Genomic DNA, 18,404 nt, shown 5'->3' with positions numbered 1-18,404 from the left:
GAATACTGTCCCAATTTGCAGTATCGAGACAAACCCTATGTATGGGTTTAACGATACTTTGTAAATTAGTTAGATATTGTTGTTGTAATAACTTAAATAAATAAAAATAAATGTATTTTATGTATTTCTGTATATGATTATGACGGTTTAAAACAGTGGTGTCTAACTGTTCAATACCTTATTATTTGAATGGTTAAAACTTGCAACGTGCAAGACTTATTTTTCGCTCAAACTTTTTAACTGTTCAAAAATATACTTATTTGTAAACTTATGGCTCCAATAGGTACGTATAATCACATGCTAAACAAATTCGGGTCATCCGGTTCACGCTGGAGATGATAATAATCTACCATTCAACACGTTGATTTTTCCTCGCTCTGATTGTCGCGCTTTAATGTTGTTGTAGGTACCTTGACATTCATTCAGTTTTTCTGCCTACCACTTAAAATTATTTGTTTGGTTACAGATCGACGACCCTATCCACGTGATATCGATGCCGGACGAGGAGACGATGCAGCAGAAGCCGCCGGACTACGACACGGTGGCAGGCGCGCCGCCGACGTACGACGACGCCATCAAGCTGAACCCCGCGCGCCTGCTGCCCGCCACCAGCAGTGCGCACGTGCACACGCCGCTGCCGCCCGTGGACGCGCCCTCCGTCATCCCCGGCCAGCCCGACGAGCTCGCCCCCGTGCACCGCACGCAGATCCCCAAAACCCCCCCTCCCCCCTACAGACCGACCCACGCCATCAGATGAACCGCGCCCATGTGCTACTGTTACTTTTAATCGACTGCTGTTTCATGTGATGGAACTTTAGGCTTAGGACTCGACTCGAGTCGATTTTAAAGCCCCGGCAATGTTACGGTATTATTTAATGTACGTACATATCCGCGCATGAAATAATCGTTTGTTAGATTGTCGAGCTTAGCGATGCGTACTTATGTGATATTAAGAATGTAATTATTAAATACTTAATGTTATAATTACTGTACATAATATTTTTTGTAAAGAAGTTTTTGTTGAAAGTATCTTAGGATAAGTTATGAACCTCTTCCAATTGTTATTACTATGATATTTTCTTTGCAACTTAATGAAGTTGAGTTAAAATTGTATAAAATCAATAGTCATGAGATAATGTGGGTGTAGGAGTGTCTCAGTTGAGCTGGGACAGGACAAGCAGCAGGCTGCCCGGGTGTGAAGCCCCAAGTAGATGAACTGACGCAGTGTTCGATAGCACACGAGGAAGACGAAGGCAAAAGTGAATACCGACTTACTAGCTTAGCTTTCAAGATATCTCTTCGGAACAGAAGTTCTAATTGGACACTTGTCTTTTTTCTTAGCCTACCTATTTTTCCAACGCTAACCTAGCCAAAGCTATAGCTTTTGTTATTTTTCCTTTCGACTGTATTTCGTATTTCTAAATAGCGATACTGCCTAGTTGATATGAAGAATATAAAGTCCGGTTGCAACTATGTTTGAAGTGAGTATAGTTGGAATGAATTAGTGATATTAAATAATATTTCAATGTCCATCTTCTCGATCTAGTCCTTTAAATTAGCAGAACTGTGTTTTTGACACGAGTTGAAGTTTAATGTGTTTTTGTAATTTGTACACATTTTGATTGCACAACTTGAAGGACCATTATATTCTATTCTGCATAGCAAAAAGGATTTGGTCTAGATGTAATAAAGTTTATATGAAATGTATTTACTAGTAGGTAGCTGTTCCTATACTTAATACAGAATAGAGGTTATCAGGCAGTTTAAAAATAGGTATTCACTGCAATCATTGGCACCCACACCGTGGGTTTTCAGTTGGACTTGCGCCATCTACTTGTAACTGACATGTTTAACTGCAGTTGATTTGGAGTTATCAACAAATACCTAGAAACTAACTGGAATTTGACACTGCCTTCTGGCCTAGGTACCTACTTAGTCAATCAATAACTTATTCAAGATAATGAGTAGGTAATGGTTAGGTTAACCAGTTGTCTTTGAAATGACGATTGTATATATCATGAATTAAAAATGGGACCAATATCTAACGTTTATGTGCGCTTATGTTAACCTACCTTGAAATTGTATTCATTATTGCGTGTGCCTGCGAGTCGTTGATGTTTTACGATACTGAAGTTGTGCATTTATTATTTGTACATTGTACAAAGTTTGTGAAGTTGAGTGTACATACAAAATAAATGTCGTTACTTTAACGATTGTTTTATTTCTTATCGAATAAACACGTAACCTGTTCATAGGCACATAGAAAATTAAAGTCTACGACAGTACGCTCCACGCCACGCCTGCCTACGAATTGGATGTAGTGAGGCTGATTAAATATCGATTTATGACAAATCATATTAGGTAGCAGTTGGTAGCAGTAAGTGGTAAACAACTAAAATATTCTACTACATTATACCTAAATTACTTGGCTAAATTAGTTGATCGATATATTCCCGACCGATCGGTGTCCGGCCGAAGTTTCGGTTTCGGCATAAAAATCATGTTTCGGCCGAAGGTTCAGTTTCAACCAATACTGTATTTTCGTTAGTGTTCGACCAGTTTCGGTCTCGGCAAAAAAACCGATTTCGGTCGGACACTACAAGTTTTACGCTAGATGGCACAAACGTCCTTAAAAGTAACCTATACCTATATGTGGTATATACAACGGGTAAATAGAGACAGAGACCGTGCGTGTTCCAGGGTCTGCCATCTCGTAACCTGAATCGAAAGCGTAAGCAGGTGCTACCCCCTACTAGATCATGAATCTAGTATAACTGGATCGGTCATGAGGGGCGGGGGGAAATGATGGAACGGGATAGTCTTATGTATCTTTCAGTAGGAGTAGCAGAGAAAGCGCTGTTATTGTTTGTCCTTGTCACAGTCTCACATAGTATGGTCAAAGATAGATATAACTCCGTAATAGATGGATACAGTCTAAGGAAAAAACGTGCCTCGAAAATCACGAAAATTTGATTCTCGTTTAGATGGCGCCACTAATTTTGGCCTACTCTCGTATAGAGGGCGTTGACGGTTATTTATAATTTTAACGCATATCAGTGAAAGAACATGGGTCAAAATCATATGAAAATAATTAATACAAATAACAAAATCATTTATCCATATTAACGTATTTTTATAAATCTTAATTTTTAGTATTAAAGTATGTCGATAGATGGTAGTGAATTTACAGTGGTTACAAAATTTACAATGACAGTACCGCTCTATCTTATTATATCCTCTTTGGTATGGCTTATGGTGGGCTACAAATCTTCTCGACACAATATTGACAAATATTGTCGCATTGCGTATGTTTTGTCCCTCACGGGCGCACGCGTATAGCTGATCTATGTAATGCTAGGTCTATGTACTAGATTCATGAGTGAAGGGTTATCATGAAGTTATACCCTAAACAGGAGCGAGCTGTCACTTTTTTGCCATACTAAATTGAACCTTATCACCGAGCCAGAAAGGTGTTCGTACCAGACTAGAGAAAACGGTCCACATGAGATAGCAAAAGTGGGTCGCGGTGTCCCACTCGCACATGTTGCCAATGTTAAAAAAATACCATTTTGGTAGTATTCATATCAATAACTACTAAAATTAAATACCTTCTTATATTATTTAAGTGCTATATTCAGAGTGCGGTTCTGATATCTTTTACGTAATTTGTAAATAGTTATAATGTCAATATTATTAACTGATTTAACCAAGCATGTGCACAACAAAAAATACATTAATTTTAATATAGTAGACATTGTAGTAACTTTGAATATTAATTGGTATCCCCAACTTGACAAAGAAATTTTCAAAATACATGAATGGCGGCGCTCAAGATTTATTTGCGAAATAAAGTATAAAATGGGTAAAAGATGTTGTGTGAAAGGTTGCAGAAGTGAAAGTTTTGTTGATTGTGGTATATCTTTTTACAGGTAAGCCTCAACTATTAAAGTTTACGATAAAAATACAAGAAAACATTATCAAACTCATTAGGGTGACTATGATGTCGGCACGATGTGAATCGGCCTTTCAGAGTTCTTATTACCTACGTACTTACTTAATGTAAAAACAAGTTTACCTAAATAAGTATATCTTTATTTTGGCATGTTTAATTATTTGGTTGATAGATAGATAGATAGATAGATAAATGATTTATTTGTGCACGTAATGAGAGCTATATAATTGCCAAATTTTAAATATTACAGACACATAATATTCTATATAAGTTGAACACACATTTCCGTCAGTACACGAAGGCGGCAAATAAAAAAATGGTGCAATTAACTACGATGACGCTTAAAGAATAGCTGAAGTGTGCAAAAGAGAAGCCATTACGTATATGAACATACCATGAGTGCGAAAGAGGCAGACTACAAATGAAAAAAGTGACCATTTTTAGGGTTCCGTACCCAAAGGGTAAAAACGGGACCCTATCACTAAGACTCCGCTGTCCGTCTGTCAGTCTGTCTGTCATCAGTAACAGCTTTTATAACGACTAAATTAAGTAAGGTTTTGTGAAGCGTTTTACAGAGGAGAAAAAAACTATATCCATTCTCTCTGACTTCCTATGCATGAATGAAAAAAGATCTTGGCCAAACTATACATTCCAACTTATCCTAATATCCCACATACATTTGACTTATGGTCACCCTAATTAGAAAGAGATGCAACCGCCCACTTTGACTTCTCATGTGGACACACTTTTTGGCCCGTGTACTCCATCCGGTTTATTAAAATCTAAATCCGTGAGGGTTATACTCCCGTAAATTTGAATTTCGCGCCTTTTTCTACTGACGAAGTGGGTTTGCCAAGAATATTAGTGTACTGGCTTTCACACGATTAAACATACCTCGAACCGTACCAAATGGTAGTCCGGTCCGTACGTCTATTTGATTTTAGCACGTACGTAATTTTTCTTTGTGGTAACATTATGCCATATGTCAATCGACTGACATTACTGTCACAATCTGCAAAGCAACATTTCTATTTATTTATCTTGTAAACAAAGTATTTCTTGTAATAATATACAAATAAGAGTTAATAGGAAGTATAATACATGAAAAGCATGCCTGTTGAATTAAATAGTCTCACGGAAGGATGGCTAGAGCTCGAGAGCGACCCCGGACTGTTCACTTTATTGCTAGAAGATTTCGGCGTCAAAGGCGTTCAAGTTGAAGAAATATATGATCTGCATAAGCCATTAGAGAGTCCAGTGTATGGGTTTATATTCTTGTTCCGATGGATAGAAGAGAGACGGTCGCGACGCAAATTCGTAGAGCAAATAGAAAGCTTTGTACGCGATGAGGAGACAATTAACAACATATTTTTCGCTCAGCAAATGGTGCCCAATAGTTGTGCCACACACGCTTTACTATCTATATTACTCAACTGCCCTAATCTACATTTAGGAGAGACTTTGAGTAGGTTAAAGGTATGTATGGAATAATATTTTTATGTAACAGTGCTAGAGGTTCAACAAGTACCAACCTTCTCTTTTTTTATTGCTTTCCAATAGCACCACACAGTAGGCATGAACCCCGAGAACAAGGGGTGGGCAATCGGAAATACTCCAGAGTTAGCATGTGCTCACAATTCTCATGCTATTCCCCAAGCTCGCAAGAAGACAGACAAAAATGCTGTGGTCCCTACAGGACGCTTCACAGGTCAGCTCTTTTCTTTAAATTTATTTGAAAACTAATCCAATAATATTCCAATTATTATCTTATATGGTGTGATTCCTAGTATGTAGAAAATTAATATTTTCAAATGGTATGATGTTACCTAACACATTTCTTATAAAACAATTTTTTTATATCAATTTCCATTACTGAATTTACACAGTTTGAAAATATATCCTCAGGTGAAGCATATCACTTTGTTAGCTTTGTACCCATCAATGGACATCTGTTTGAGCTGGACGGCCTGAAGCCATTTCCCACAGACCATGGGCCCTGGGCCACAGATGAGGACTGGACAGATAAGTTCCGGAGAGTCATGGCTGAGAGGTTGGGCAGAGATGCTGGAGAACAGGTCCATGATATCAGGTAAAGATAACAGCAACATTTTAACTGATTGTAGTTAGGTATTTGAGTTTGCAAGTGCTTTATTACTTGTTGGTGGGCTTCCAATAAAAAATAAATTTCTTCACCAACAATACATTTTATTTATAGAACAGGCCAATTTCAGAGTATTTTGCAAAGTAAAGCTGCAAGACAATCATTAGAAATTAAATTGTTGATAGTTGCATACCATGTGCTCTTTCATAAGCTAATAATTATTATAATCAAAAAATTATTTCAGATTCAATTTGATGGCTGTGGTGCCAGACCGAAGAATCGCCATAACACAGAAACTGAATGCACTTGAACTCAACCAGAAGAGAGTAAAGGATGCTATATCGAAAATAGGAAAACATTTGAGACATCTACTTGCTAAAAACAGGGACAGTGGTAAACAAACATATTTTTTTACTAGTAGTTCAAGCTATTATCATGAATACAAGATTTATATTACAATGTTATATTTTTTGTGTCTTTTCAGAGCAAGCAGAAATTAACCCAGAATCAAATGAAAATTCATTGCAAGATAATGAGATGGAGTTCAGTGAGAGGACCATCCTACTGGCTCTAGAGCAGGCACAGTCTCAGTTATATGACATAGATTACACACAACCAGTTTACATAGAGATTGGCCCCACAGATAGGCAGAACCAAGATACTAGTTTTATTTTAGGTTTGTAATATTATTTAAAGGTATATAAAACATTAGCCCTAAAAAAAACTGACCTGACTGGCACCTAGTTTAAGCAACCTTCTCTCCACTGTACTTGTAATAATATTGAGATTTGAGTTGTCTATGCATGACCATAAGAGGATTGTTTATCCTGAAAATAGTGAACTTTTATCACGTGCGGAAAAAATCTTCCTCTTCCTTGCGTTATCCCGGCATTTTGCCACGGCTTATGGGCCTGGGGTCCGCTTGACCACTAATCCCAAGAATTGACGTAAGCACTAGTTTTTACGAAAGCGACTGCCATCTGACCTTCCAACCCGGAGGGGAAACTAGGCCTTGTTGGGATTAGTCTGGTTTCCCCACGATGTTTTCCACGTGCGGAAAAAATATTTAGGTTTATTAAATATTCCAAATTATAAAAAAATAAATTACATTTCAGCGGACCCTGTTGAGCAGGGTGAAGTGGTGAAGTTTTTCAACCTAAATCGGGACAGTCAAATACTTGGAGATGTAAGTATATTAATAACAAAATATGTTAGTATAAGCAGAGTTAGGTATTGATAATAGTCACAACTGTGAAGTCTAAAGGCTAATATATTCCACCAGTGAGCGGCAGTGCGGCACAAGCATATAGGAAAAGTGCATGAATGGTAGGGGGCAGCACCAGCTTTGGCGTGAAGTAAACGATTTAGGTCACAAGAAGGCAGACCCTCCAACGTGCATGGTCCCTATTTAGTACAACAATGCTTGTGCAGCACTGTTGGAATCCCGCCTTAAGAAAAACTAGTTTATCAGCTAAAATTGACGACAGCACAGAGCTGTGCAGCGCCATCTAAACCACCTGTCAAAATTTTATCACGAATTCCAATCAAGCATTACGGATCTTATACCATCAATGAATATTTGGCTCAAGATAATTTAATATGTTTAATATGTTTAATTTAATTTAATATGTTTGTTGTATGTATGTTTTTTTTAATATGTGTTTAAACCGCGAAAGTTTTAAATGTTATATCAAGATAATTTGTACTACCTGATACTCTACATACTAGAACATCTATTCCAGATTTATCCCACCTCCATCACAGCCATAGTGAAGAGCAACGACACACCCATCCTAGCGTACAGCGAGGTGGCGCCCGAGGAGCCGTTCAAGCCGCGGAAGGTGCTGTTCACGCACGCGGAGCTGAACGCCATGATGAGCTGCATCGTGGCTGAGATACAGCAGTGCCAGCAGGCGCTGAATGATGAGAATGATAAGAGGGATATGTATAAGGTCTATAACCTTTTTTTTTTTTAGATTTTTAAGAACCTGACTTTTTTTATTAAATATTGACAAGAATTCAATAATTGTACATATTTAGCGGTCCTATATTTGTATAAGACGGTCAGGAATATTCAGGATATGTGCAATTTTATAGTGGTCGTTTCGTAGTCGATGGAATTTGAATCTTCTGAACCGTGGTTACATTCTATATTTGAATGGCTGCGCTGTGGCGTAGACGCACAGCTCGGTGTGGCACCGCTACTTAAATAAGCAATGTAACTACTATTTAAATTCCTTTGACTCTAGCCTTCTATGTGAATGGTAGTATCAGCAACACTTATATAACCTTACGTCCTTGCAATAAGATTTATAAATATGTACATAGTTAACTGTGTGGACCATGACATAAGTGGGGCGATCAACAGGTGGACGATTGCCGGCGGACGCACAACTACGACGAGTTCATCTGCACGTTCCTGTCGATGCTGACGGAGCGCGGGTCGCTGGCGGAGCTGGTGGCGGCGCAGCTGGAGCGCGGGCGGGCGCCGCGCGTGCGCCGCCGCCGTGCGCGCCCGCCGCGCCCGAGGCAGCGCCGGCCGCAAGTGCGCGCCGGCGCCAGCGCCAGCGCCAGCGCCAGCGCCCGCAAGTGACACGCCCGACTCCCAACGAGTACTATATACCGTCAATCGGGGTGAATGGGGATAGCTGGGGTGAATAAGGACAAAACTTAAAAGGTGATTCACCTGACAATGATTAAAATGATTAATTTTTTTTTAATATCTACACAAATTATGTCATACAAAACCTATGATTATTTTCAATCGAATAATGCAATATGTGGGTATTTTGTAAGAAATTGTCAGGTATTCATTCACATTTTAAGTTTTGTCCCTATTCACCCTTATTCACCCCGGTTGACGGTAATACTACTTCTGAAGGTTTTTGATACTGCCTGGTTTTAGGCTATCCTCCCAGTCCCGGAAGCCCTTTTAGAGGCCATTTTCTAAAATATCAAGGTTCCAAATACGATTAAGCTTCTGGGACTAGAGGCCATACTAGTTTTTTTGGCCAATCATTTTCTGCAATAAAAACGGCAAATAAAGTTGTAAAATGTACGTATGAAAGGAAAATGTGATCACCCTAGAAATGACCGTTTGTTAGTAAAGCTACAGTGACACGGGTCAATGAATGGATGTTCATTGCAGTGTCAAATTCGTAATTTTATTTCTTGCTAATAGGTGACAAGGAAAGAATACCTACTTTTTACTGTCCATTCGAGACCGCACCAATGGTCCAATGGGTGGTGATCAATGGTTTTCCCAAAACTAAGGTTGAAATTCGTGAACCTTGTGGGAATGCAAGAATGTTGATATTGGGCTGTAGCCGCGTGCGTCGGTTGAAGGCTTTGGCGGTCAAAGGGTGAAAACATGTGGTTTACAATCGTACTACGCCTGGAAAAGGATAAAGCGGTATACCACGTAAGGTATCTTTCGTATAAAATTTCTATGATATCGGTTTTCTATCTATTCTGTTCTTTTTCCTGTTCTTGGAAGTTTCTTCATTCGCTAATGTCTTTTTATCTAAACTTTTTATAAGCATCATAGCTTTAATTTATTTACCTATTATATCTAGAAGTATAAGAATAAGTTTATACAATTGCTTTTGATGTAGCTCAAGGCCACTTTGATTGTAATATAATAAAAGTTTAATAAATGAAATAAACACGTTAAAAACGATTTTTATTAGTATACTACGAACAGCGCCGTATTTACATGGTCGTCATATTGTTAAAGAAATGTAACAACAACAACTATTATTGTTTGCTTAGGCACATACTTCATCTAACAACTTCCTTAAAAGTTAAGTAACATTCAATTGTTAGTTATGGGAGGAGCTTATCATTAAGGATACATGGTATGATTGTTAAGTTACACTTGCAATGGTGTTTACTTCTCATTCTTTTCTCTCATTCTCATCTTCATAAGCCTGTTTATTTATTACATTAATTGTGATGCATTGTATTACATTAATTGTGGTATTGAGATACCGTTTATAATTATGTAGTTAGGTAAATTTTGATTAACTTTTATAAAGATCACCAAAAAAATAAAGTGTGGTCTTCTCATTCGGTTTTGTATATATCTTTTCAATTGACAGTTTCATTGGTTTACACATACACAGAAAAAGTTTTGACAAAAATCAGATAAAATTCATAGCAATAAAAAATAAAAGTAACAATATTGATTCTGTTTGATTTAAAAGCCATGCATAGATTATTAGACACAAGATGAAATCACATGCATCGGAAGATTATTGTCAGAATGGGAAATTAGTATTATTTACATAGCAACAATTAAAAACGTGACCAGTTGAAATACCTAAAGAAGATACTGTTAAACAAGGCAAGTGGCTCGTTGATAAAACAATTCATTTATATCACAGACTAACAGAAACATTACGAAGAGATTTATTCTCACTACATATATGGCACTAATCACACTAAAATCTGAAAGTAAGCTAACAATCAAAGTGTATTATATCAGTAGATAATTCGGAGTTAAATTTAAGTCTTTCCAATCCAGGCTCCCACCTCGCGTATAATCTTCCGTCACTCGTCATACTCGTTACTTTGGTCGAAGGAAAAAACCTATCGCCGTTGCGGTCGACTAACGACACGGATCATCGCAAACAGGCAACTAACTACAAAACAAAATCCAATCTAGAAATCTGATTAATATCAATTTCTTACGTAATTAAAAACCTACAGAAATGTTCAAATCCTGTTACATTTCAATGACAATATAACAAAATTTCTACGACTATGGGCATGTCAACAATATACTCCCGTACTAATTAAGTAAAGAAATAATACTCGACATAACAATTCATAAAATCATTTGTTTATTCGGACTCGCCGGTAGCACCAGACGCCGGACACCGGACACCGGACACCAGGCGCAGTGCGGTCCGGGCTCACAACCGAAACTTATTGCTATTATCACTACATTTCCATTGCACTACATCGGATAACGATCAAATTGTGAATTTGAAACGGAAGCATAAAATTAAACCTACGTCCACATAGTGATTGCAGGACCTCAAAATCGGTATCGGTACTTTTCAAAATAATTCATGCATGCATATTATGCTTAGTGAAACAAAGGTGAAATAGGTATTTTACTGTGTTCACATGACTGCCAAAACGAGAGATCTTTATTTAATATAAATAATATTTTGCATAAATAAATACATCACTAAACAATATAAATAACTTCCTCACTTAAATACATCAATAAACATTATAAATAGCTTCCTCATCAATCATTGTCGAAAAAATATGGGTTCCATTTCTTTTATTAATCATTAGAAGCATTTGAGAATAAGGCTAAACCTTTGAGACATAAAAGATTAAAATATTTTTGTTCTCTTTTTTAATATTTTTTTCCAGAAATTCATTGTATTTCCGGACATACGTTTCTAGTGAGTGAGAACCCTTTTAGTTAGTGTAATAATCCCAAATATCTCTCAGATCCTTTACTTTGAGCTTTTTTTACTGATATCATCTCGACTAGAATCGAATGTCATTAGGCATATTACTTCTCTTCATAGTGTACAGAATTAAACCAATTGTTACACTACTTTCTTGTATAAGAATGTAGAAAACTGAAGGCCGATTTTAGGTCCTACGAAATCATTGTGTTCAGACGTGATTTGAGCGAAATACGCAACGTACGCACATGCACATAAACCTATTGCACTCTGCGAGACTTAAAATAACGCATAATTATTTATTTGATCGAAATAATTACCATCAAAATTTGACTAATAAAAAAATCTACATCAAACCTTAGCACGCTACCTACTACGGCATACATTCTTCGATAATAAGGAACAATATCATCAATCAATAAGTATAAAGTAACAATGTATAATAAATGTTCACGGGGCCGGATTAAGCCATACAGGCATTTAAGGCCAAGCCCCATTAGTCGCGTATGTAGCAAGTTTCCTGCTTTCTACGTAACGCAAGCGATGTCCTGCGAAGGGAGCAGGATCCAAGCTGGATTACGCATGCTGTGTACATCGGCCTATCGGCACTGCAAGCAGCGTCAGGCATTTCCATTCATGTTATTCTCTCAATATGGCCACAGATAACGAGTTATCAATGAACATGAATTGATTCGAACAATATTTGAATGGATGTCACTTTGACACCCGAACTAGATGGCGCTCACGGCGCTATCGGTTTTGAAGCGTAGATTGTAAACCGTTAACGTTATAACGGTAACAATCCACTAAACTCTGTTGTCTGTAGAACCTAGTCAGCTCATAAATATGCCTGCCTTCATTGCCTCTATAGATAACCCGGCCCTGGACGTAAAGCGGGAGTGGATTACGGCCGGCGTTTTCAACTCTCTGTGGACGCGTCTCCGCCCGCGTTCAGCTCCGTCTTCTCGGCTTTCTCTTTGCCGGTGCTCAGCTCAGCCAGGCCCGGGATCGGTAAGTCTTTTAGTTGTCTTTTTTCTATTTCTGCTTTGAACTGCTCAATATCTTGAGGGCTGAAAATGTAAATAAAAATTATAAACAGTGATAATGATCATGTCAAAAATAAAAGTAATTTCTTTGCTCGGTGTTTCTTTGACCACCTTTGTTTATCCACACCTCTTTATATGTATAGGAGTATCGTATACAACGATTGCATTAAATACTATTATGGCGAATAGTGAGTAAATCTTGTCACAAGGAGGCCATTTTCAAAACTGACCCCCAAAAAATAACCCTCTGAACGCCACGCCTATTATAATCCTTGATGCAATGCATGAGGGTTTATATTAAATTGTAACCGATTGCGTTTGTAACCGTCTTTGGCGGTCAAAGGGATATCCGTCTATCCACCTGCAAATACAAGATTTTGCCCGTCACGGGAAAGGGCCAAGATTTTAGTAGTCTACATATGTATGTGGATGTGTTTGAGCTATGTGTTCCATCATGGCATCAAACCGTCTTTGGTGACCGAAGTGTCTATCAATTCGTGTTTAGAACGCGGGTGGCATTTTCCGCAAATCGACATCCGCTGTGCCTATTTTGCGTGAAACGAGGTAGCTCTAGCTCTACTCTAGCCACCCCAGCTCCTCCACGAAACCTAGCACAAGGTCTTCAGGTCGGTAACTGCCTCCTTTAGCGGGTGGCAGGTTACATTTTTCACCGAGTTATAAAGAGATGGAAGTTTTTCTACAAACAAAAATGTTACTCGGGTGAGTTTATAGTGTTTTCCTTATGTCGTGTGTGAAGTAGTGGGTACCTGATCTGCACGAAGAGTATGCCGTTGATGAGGTTGAGCATGTCGATGACGGAGGCCATGCCGGGCGGCTGGATGTGCAGCGGCGGGTGCTGCGGCGGCTGGTGCGGCGCGCGCGCGTAGGCCTCCGCGAGCCGCTTCTGCAGCACCACCGCCTGCGTCGTCAGGTGCCGCAGGCACTCCGACGACTCGCGCGTCTTCTCGTGCTTCTCGCCTAGCTGCAATTACAAAGCCGATTACGTCTTATTTATGTATAGACTGTATAATTAATATAGCACTAGTATACAAAACAGGACTACCATATGACTGACAACACTTCAGCAGAGTAGGTCTCCTTGTCGTGCGTAGGGATGAAAATTACGGAAAACATCAAATGTTTTTTTCGGGAATTTTACAAAGTTTCGTTTTTATTCGTTTTTCTTTCAGTTTTATTCAGAAAGATTAAATACGTCATACACAATGTCAGGGATGAGTGATGACAGTGTCAAAGTCATCGCATCAATGCCAGAATTTAACACATTAGACGTGCAACCTACCTGTTTAAATTCCTAATTAATTATAATTATATTGAAAAATACAGTTTATAAAAAAAAAATGTTTTTTTCGGCTTATATTTAGTTTTCTTCGGAAGCATAGTAACAGAAATTTACATTGTTTTTTCGAAAGAAACTTGAAAAAACGAGCCGAGCCGCTTGGAAATTTTCTTATATTTTTCCGGTTTTTTTCAACGCGTGTGAGCGCAGCGCGGGAGTCGCCGAGATAGGACAAGGTCCGCACAAGCAGATGGCGCGCCATGGCCGCCTTAAGTGAACGTTCGTCACGTATCAATAACGATGACAAGTACTCACCAGCTGCTTGTATATGGAGTAGGTCTCCTTCTCGTGCGTGAGCGCAGCACGGAAGTCGCCAAGGCAGGATAAGGTCCGCGCAAGTAGATGGCGCGCCACGGCCGCCTTGAGCGAGCGCGCGCCGTGCACCGCGCTCGTGACGCTCAGCGCGCGCTCCACGAAGCGGAGAGACAGCTCGTATTCGCCGACCGCGTGTAGTATTAAAGCGATGTTGCTCTGAAATGATAACAACACTTATAAAACAAACGCCTACGCCTATGAAATTGTCACGTTCGATGGTTCGGTCGCACCGCAGAGAAAGAATTAAGCCCGGGGTGGCTTTAGTGGTGTGAAATGCTATTAAGAGGAGTTTTATGAACTGATTAACTTGTGGTCCCCTCTAATCCAAAAATTTTACGATATGATACGTCTATACGTAAGACGTAACACTTAGTCATCTGTCGACACAAAAGGTGTAAAACGCAACACTATTGTTGTACGCTGTAGCGTCAATCCTAAGCAGTTGTTTCACTACACTAAACACCACACGGCGACCCTGCCAGTGCCGGTACTTACATCAAGCAGCGCCATCTCCGGGTGGTTCTCGCCACAGACGAAAGAACTCAGAACACATAAAAACTGGATCCCCGAGTTGCAAATTTCAGATAACAATACTGCACAATCTCGAAATCAGATACTTGAAACTGCTACAACATATTACAGGAAGTTATACAGTAGTCAAGAGCAAGAACCACCAAAAGCAGACCTACCAAGAATAAGTGAAGTCCCAGTAATAGATGAAATAGTTATAATGAAACATATTAAAAACTTAAAAACTGGAAAAAGTCCTGGGCCGGATAACATTACAAATGAAATATTAAAAACCGCTGCTCCCTTATTAGTGACACCCTTAGCACATTTATTTAATCTCATCCTTAAATCAGGAACAGCACCCAAACAATGGACGCAGTCAAACATAATACTTTTGTATAAAAAAGGAAACCCAATGGACATAGGAAATTACAGGCCCATCAGTCTAATGTCATGCACATACAAACTATTTTCTTCAATCATACTATCCCGAATAAGCGAAGCAATTGACAGGCGCCAACCATGTGAACAAGCTGGATTTAGGAGCGGGTACTCGACCATGGACCATATACACACTCTGGAACAGGTTATAGAAAAATATCAAGAATACCGAAGACCGTTGTACACAGCATTCATTGATTACGCTAAAGCGTTCGACACAATATCACATTCCTCTATATGGGACGCTCTGAACCAGTGCAAAGTAGATCCTACATACATAAGAATAATAAGACACATTTATGAAAATTGCACCAGTAGAGTTCAATTAGACAAACTAGGACCAGATATACCAATTGACAGAGGCGTTAGGCAAGGCGACCCGTTGTCTCCAAAATTATTTTTAGCGGTACTTGAATCAGTAATCGATAGTCTAAACTGGAACAATATAGGAATATACATCAATTGTAAATATATGAACCATCTGCGTTTCGCGGACGATATCATATTAATGTCAGAACATTGCGCCCAGCTAGAATACATGATACAAACTCTACATGAAGCTAGTGCAAAAGTCGGCCTAAGAATGAACTTTCAAAAAACAAAACTTATGACCAATAGCATTCAAAAGAACATAACCGTTGATGGGACGCTACTAGAGTATGTAGACAGCTATATCTACCTGGGTAAGCAGATATCATTTAACAGTCAACGAAACGAAGAGGAAGTCGACCGACGAATTAAAATAGCTTGGAATAAGTACTGGAGCCTAAAGGAAATCCTGAAAAGTAATATGAATATAAAAATCAAGAAAAAAGTTATGGATATGTGTATTTTGCCTTCACTGACCTATGCAAGTCAAACCTGGCTGTTCACTGCAAAAATTAAATCTAAAATAACTACATGCCAGATAGCAATGGAGAGAAGCTTGCTAAACATAAAAAGAGTGCAAAAAATACCCCATATAAATATAAGGGCTGTAACAAAACTTATAGACGCTCTCAAGCACGCAAAAACACAAAAATGGAGATGGGCAGGACATGTTGCCAGACTGTCTGACTCGCGCTGGACCTTGCTAGCTACCACCTGGAAAGGACCTGCAGGCAAACGACGCTCCGGGAAACCAAATAGCCGCTGGACTGATGACATAAATAAAACAGTCGGGACAAACTGGAGACATGTAGCTGCAAATAGGGATAGATGGAAGTCCTTGGAGGAGGCCTTCACCCGATGAGGGGTTCTTGTCCGCAAACTAAATTTTTGTTATAAGATTATAATATCAAATTACTTAATAATACATGTGAAAAATTGACTTATTTAAATTGACATACTAAAAATACATAAAATTATATTTATAAATGCTTTACTGTAACGAAACTGACTTATTTAATGTAATTAACTTGGACTCGAAATAAAAGGCTTTTTTATTTTTTTATTTTTATTTTTTATTTTTATTTTTATTTTTTATTTTTATTTATTTTTATTTATACGTAAGACGTAACACTTAGTCATCTGTCGACACAAAATGTGTAAAACGCAACACTATTGTTGTACGCTGTAGCGTCAATCCTAAGCAGTTGTTTCACTACACTAAACACCACACGGCGACCCTGCCAGTGCCGGTACTTACATCAAGCAGCGCCATCTCCGGGTGGTTCTCGCCACAGACGAGCAGCGCGAGGTAGCGCGCGCGGTACAGCAGCTTGAGCGCCGTGCTCACTTGCCCGTTGGCGAAGCAGTACAGCGCCAGGTGCGACTGTAACGAAACAAGTTAACATTTAAATGTCAAATTTAAACATTCCAATGTCAAGAAGCAGTATCCAAGAGTGACTTTTTGAAATTAGAGAAAGACGAAAGCAATTGTGCAGTGTGCACTACCTAAATTCTAGAAAATCACGTACATAAAAATCTGTAACAGTATATGGATATTGATACATACATTATTTGTAATTATGTATCAGTTCTTTGGGTAGACAACTTATGGGTTGCATATATTTGTAAAAGTGCGAAATTTTTGTCGTACCTATTTTTAAGCAGAGTGATTGTATCATCTCTTACTTTCTGTGAACTCCCAATCTCAACGTCTTTCTGTCAATTTTAGCCAGTGTATACTCACATATTCGGTAATAGTGTAAGGATGGTCGATGCCGTTGACCCTCTCAGACATGAGCACGGCCTTCTGCTGGTACGCCATCGCGTCCCTATGTTCGCCCGTCACGTAGCACAGCCGCGCGACCATCCTCAGGCACTGCGCGATCTCGCCGTGCATAGCTCCATATACGTTGTTGAGCAGGTTGAGAGCTTCCGCGATCAGTTCGTGGCCCTCGGATACGGAGCCCGCTTGGATTTTGTTTTGGCCCGTTGTGTAGAAATTGTAGGCGTCCGATGCCTAGGGAACAAAAGATTTAATTAATTAAATTACAAAAACAAAAATCAGTTTTTAATTATTGGGTAAGGTTAGTTAGTAAAATGTTAGTTACCCTAGGATTGATATGTTTGACAACGGGGAAGATATTCATAATGTCCGCGCTGGAGAATGTGGCCTTGTTCTTGCTGTCGAAGTCATATTCCCGCAGCATAATTTGGAGTCCGACTTTCAATGCGAAAGACCTGTGGAAATATGTCAAAATGTCAGTGTCAGATAGCAGGTTCTCTGTCCCACTAACAGATAATATGTGACAAGGACATGAGTTATATCTACGTGTGGCGCAAAAAACTAATGATAAAGCGGTATGCTTGATATGAATTGGGTAAAAGAATCTGACAGCAGCTGAAATATATGTTAAAACGCTAGAAATAAAACCTTATGTGTGTGATACCAACCGGAGAAGTGATATTTTTTGTAGGCCGTGCTTTTCAATAATATTATCCATGTTATCGGCAGCCAATTCATAGCCCCAATACGCCTGAAAGCAGAAATAAATGTTAACAGAATCTATATTTATTTCGCTCGAAGAAATATGTCTGAAAATCACTCCTGATTTATTATCAGACCGACCGACCACTCCGTCGATTTTATCGCCGTATTCCAGGACCCTTTTTCATGTTTCTTAATAACCCCCGCCACACTATGCCCCTCACGCTGCCGTGCTGTTGCCTTTTTTGGCTACACACTGCTCTACTCGCACATTTAATCGTGACGCGCCGCACCAGGTATTGCCGGTCCTTTGACTAGTGTCAAAAAATCGACAAAATAGGGAGCGGGGGGCATGACGAAGAGCATGACGAGGAACGTTCCCACACTACGTTTTTA

At 39.1% G+C, this 18,404-nt stretch overlaps 3 protein-coding genes across 11 annotated transcripts in view; 2 read left to right on the top strand and 1 right to left on the bottom strand.

The window, feature by feature from the left end:
* LOC134746110 (uncharacterized) overlaps positions 1 to 2,210 on the top strand; it is an 89,834-nt gene extending 87,624 nt beyond the window's left edge. For all 6 annotated transcript variants that reach the window (XM_063680366.1, XM_063680368.1, XM_063680365.1 and 3 more), the window contains one exon: positions 467 to 2,210. In XM_063680366.1, the coding sequence (XP_063536436.1) occupies positions 467 to 757 (291 nt within the window). In that variant the 3' untranslated portion in view covers positions 758 to 2,210. The remainder of the gene's footprint in view (positions 1 to 466) is intronic.
* Positions 2,211 to 4,960: 2,750 nt separating this feature from the next.
* Positions 4,961 to 8,661, top strand: LOC134746108 (ubiquitin carboxyl-terminal hydrolase calypso). Its single transcript, XM_063680362.1, has 8 exons — positions 4,961 to 5,428; positions 5,513 to 5,660; positions 5,858 to 6,041; positions 6,298 to 6,446; positions 6,538 to 6,729; positions 7,169 to 7,239; positions 7,796 to 8,005; positions 8,422 to 8,661. Exons 1-8 carry the CDS (start codon positions 5,054 to 5,056, stop codon positions 8,644 to 8,646), a joined length of 1,554 nt encoding a protein of 517 aa, XP_063536432.1. The 5' UTR covers positions 4,961 to 5,053; the 3' UTR covers positions 8,647 to 8,661.
* Positions 8,662 to 9,722: 1,061 nt separating this feature from the next.
* LOC134746107 (clustered mitochondria protein homolog) overlaps positions 9,723 to 18,404 on the bottom strand; it is a 41,023-nt gene continuing 32,341 nt past the window's right edge. For all 4 annotated transcript variants that reach the window (XM_063680361.1, XM_063680358.1, XM_063680359.1 and 1 more), the window contains 7 exons: positions 17,975 to 18,057; positions 17,632 to 17,761; positions 17,268 to 17,540; positions 16,782 to 16,907; positions 14,144 to 14,359; positions 13,299 to 13,513; positions 9,723 to 12,555 (listed from right to left, as the gene is read on the bottom strand). In XM_063680361.1, coding sequence (XP_063536431.1) covers positions 12,405 to 12,555; positions 13,299 to 13,513; positions 14,144 to 14,359; positions 16,782 to 16,907; positions 17,268 to 17,540; positions 17,632 to 17,761; positions 17,975 to 18,057 — 1,194 coding nt within the window. In that variant the 3' untranslated portion in view covers positions 9,723 to 12,404. The remainder of the gene's footprint in view (positions 12,556 to 13,298; positions 13,514 to 14,143; positions 14,360 to 16,781; positions 16,908 to 17,267; positions 17,541 to 17,631; positions 17,762 to 17,974; positions 18,058 to 18,404) is intronic.

This window comes from Cydia strobilella, chromosome 12 (genome assembly GCF_947568885.1).
Source record: "Cydia strobilella chromosome 12, ilCydStro3.1, whole genome shotgun sequence".
In the NCBI taxonomy this organism is placed as follows: Eukaryota; Metazoa; Arthropoda; class Insecta; order Lepidoptera; family Tortricidae; genus Cydia; species Cydia strobilella.
This window is presented reverse-complemented; position numbering and strand designations above follow the sequence as displayed.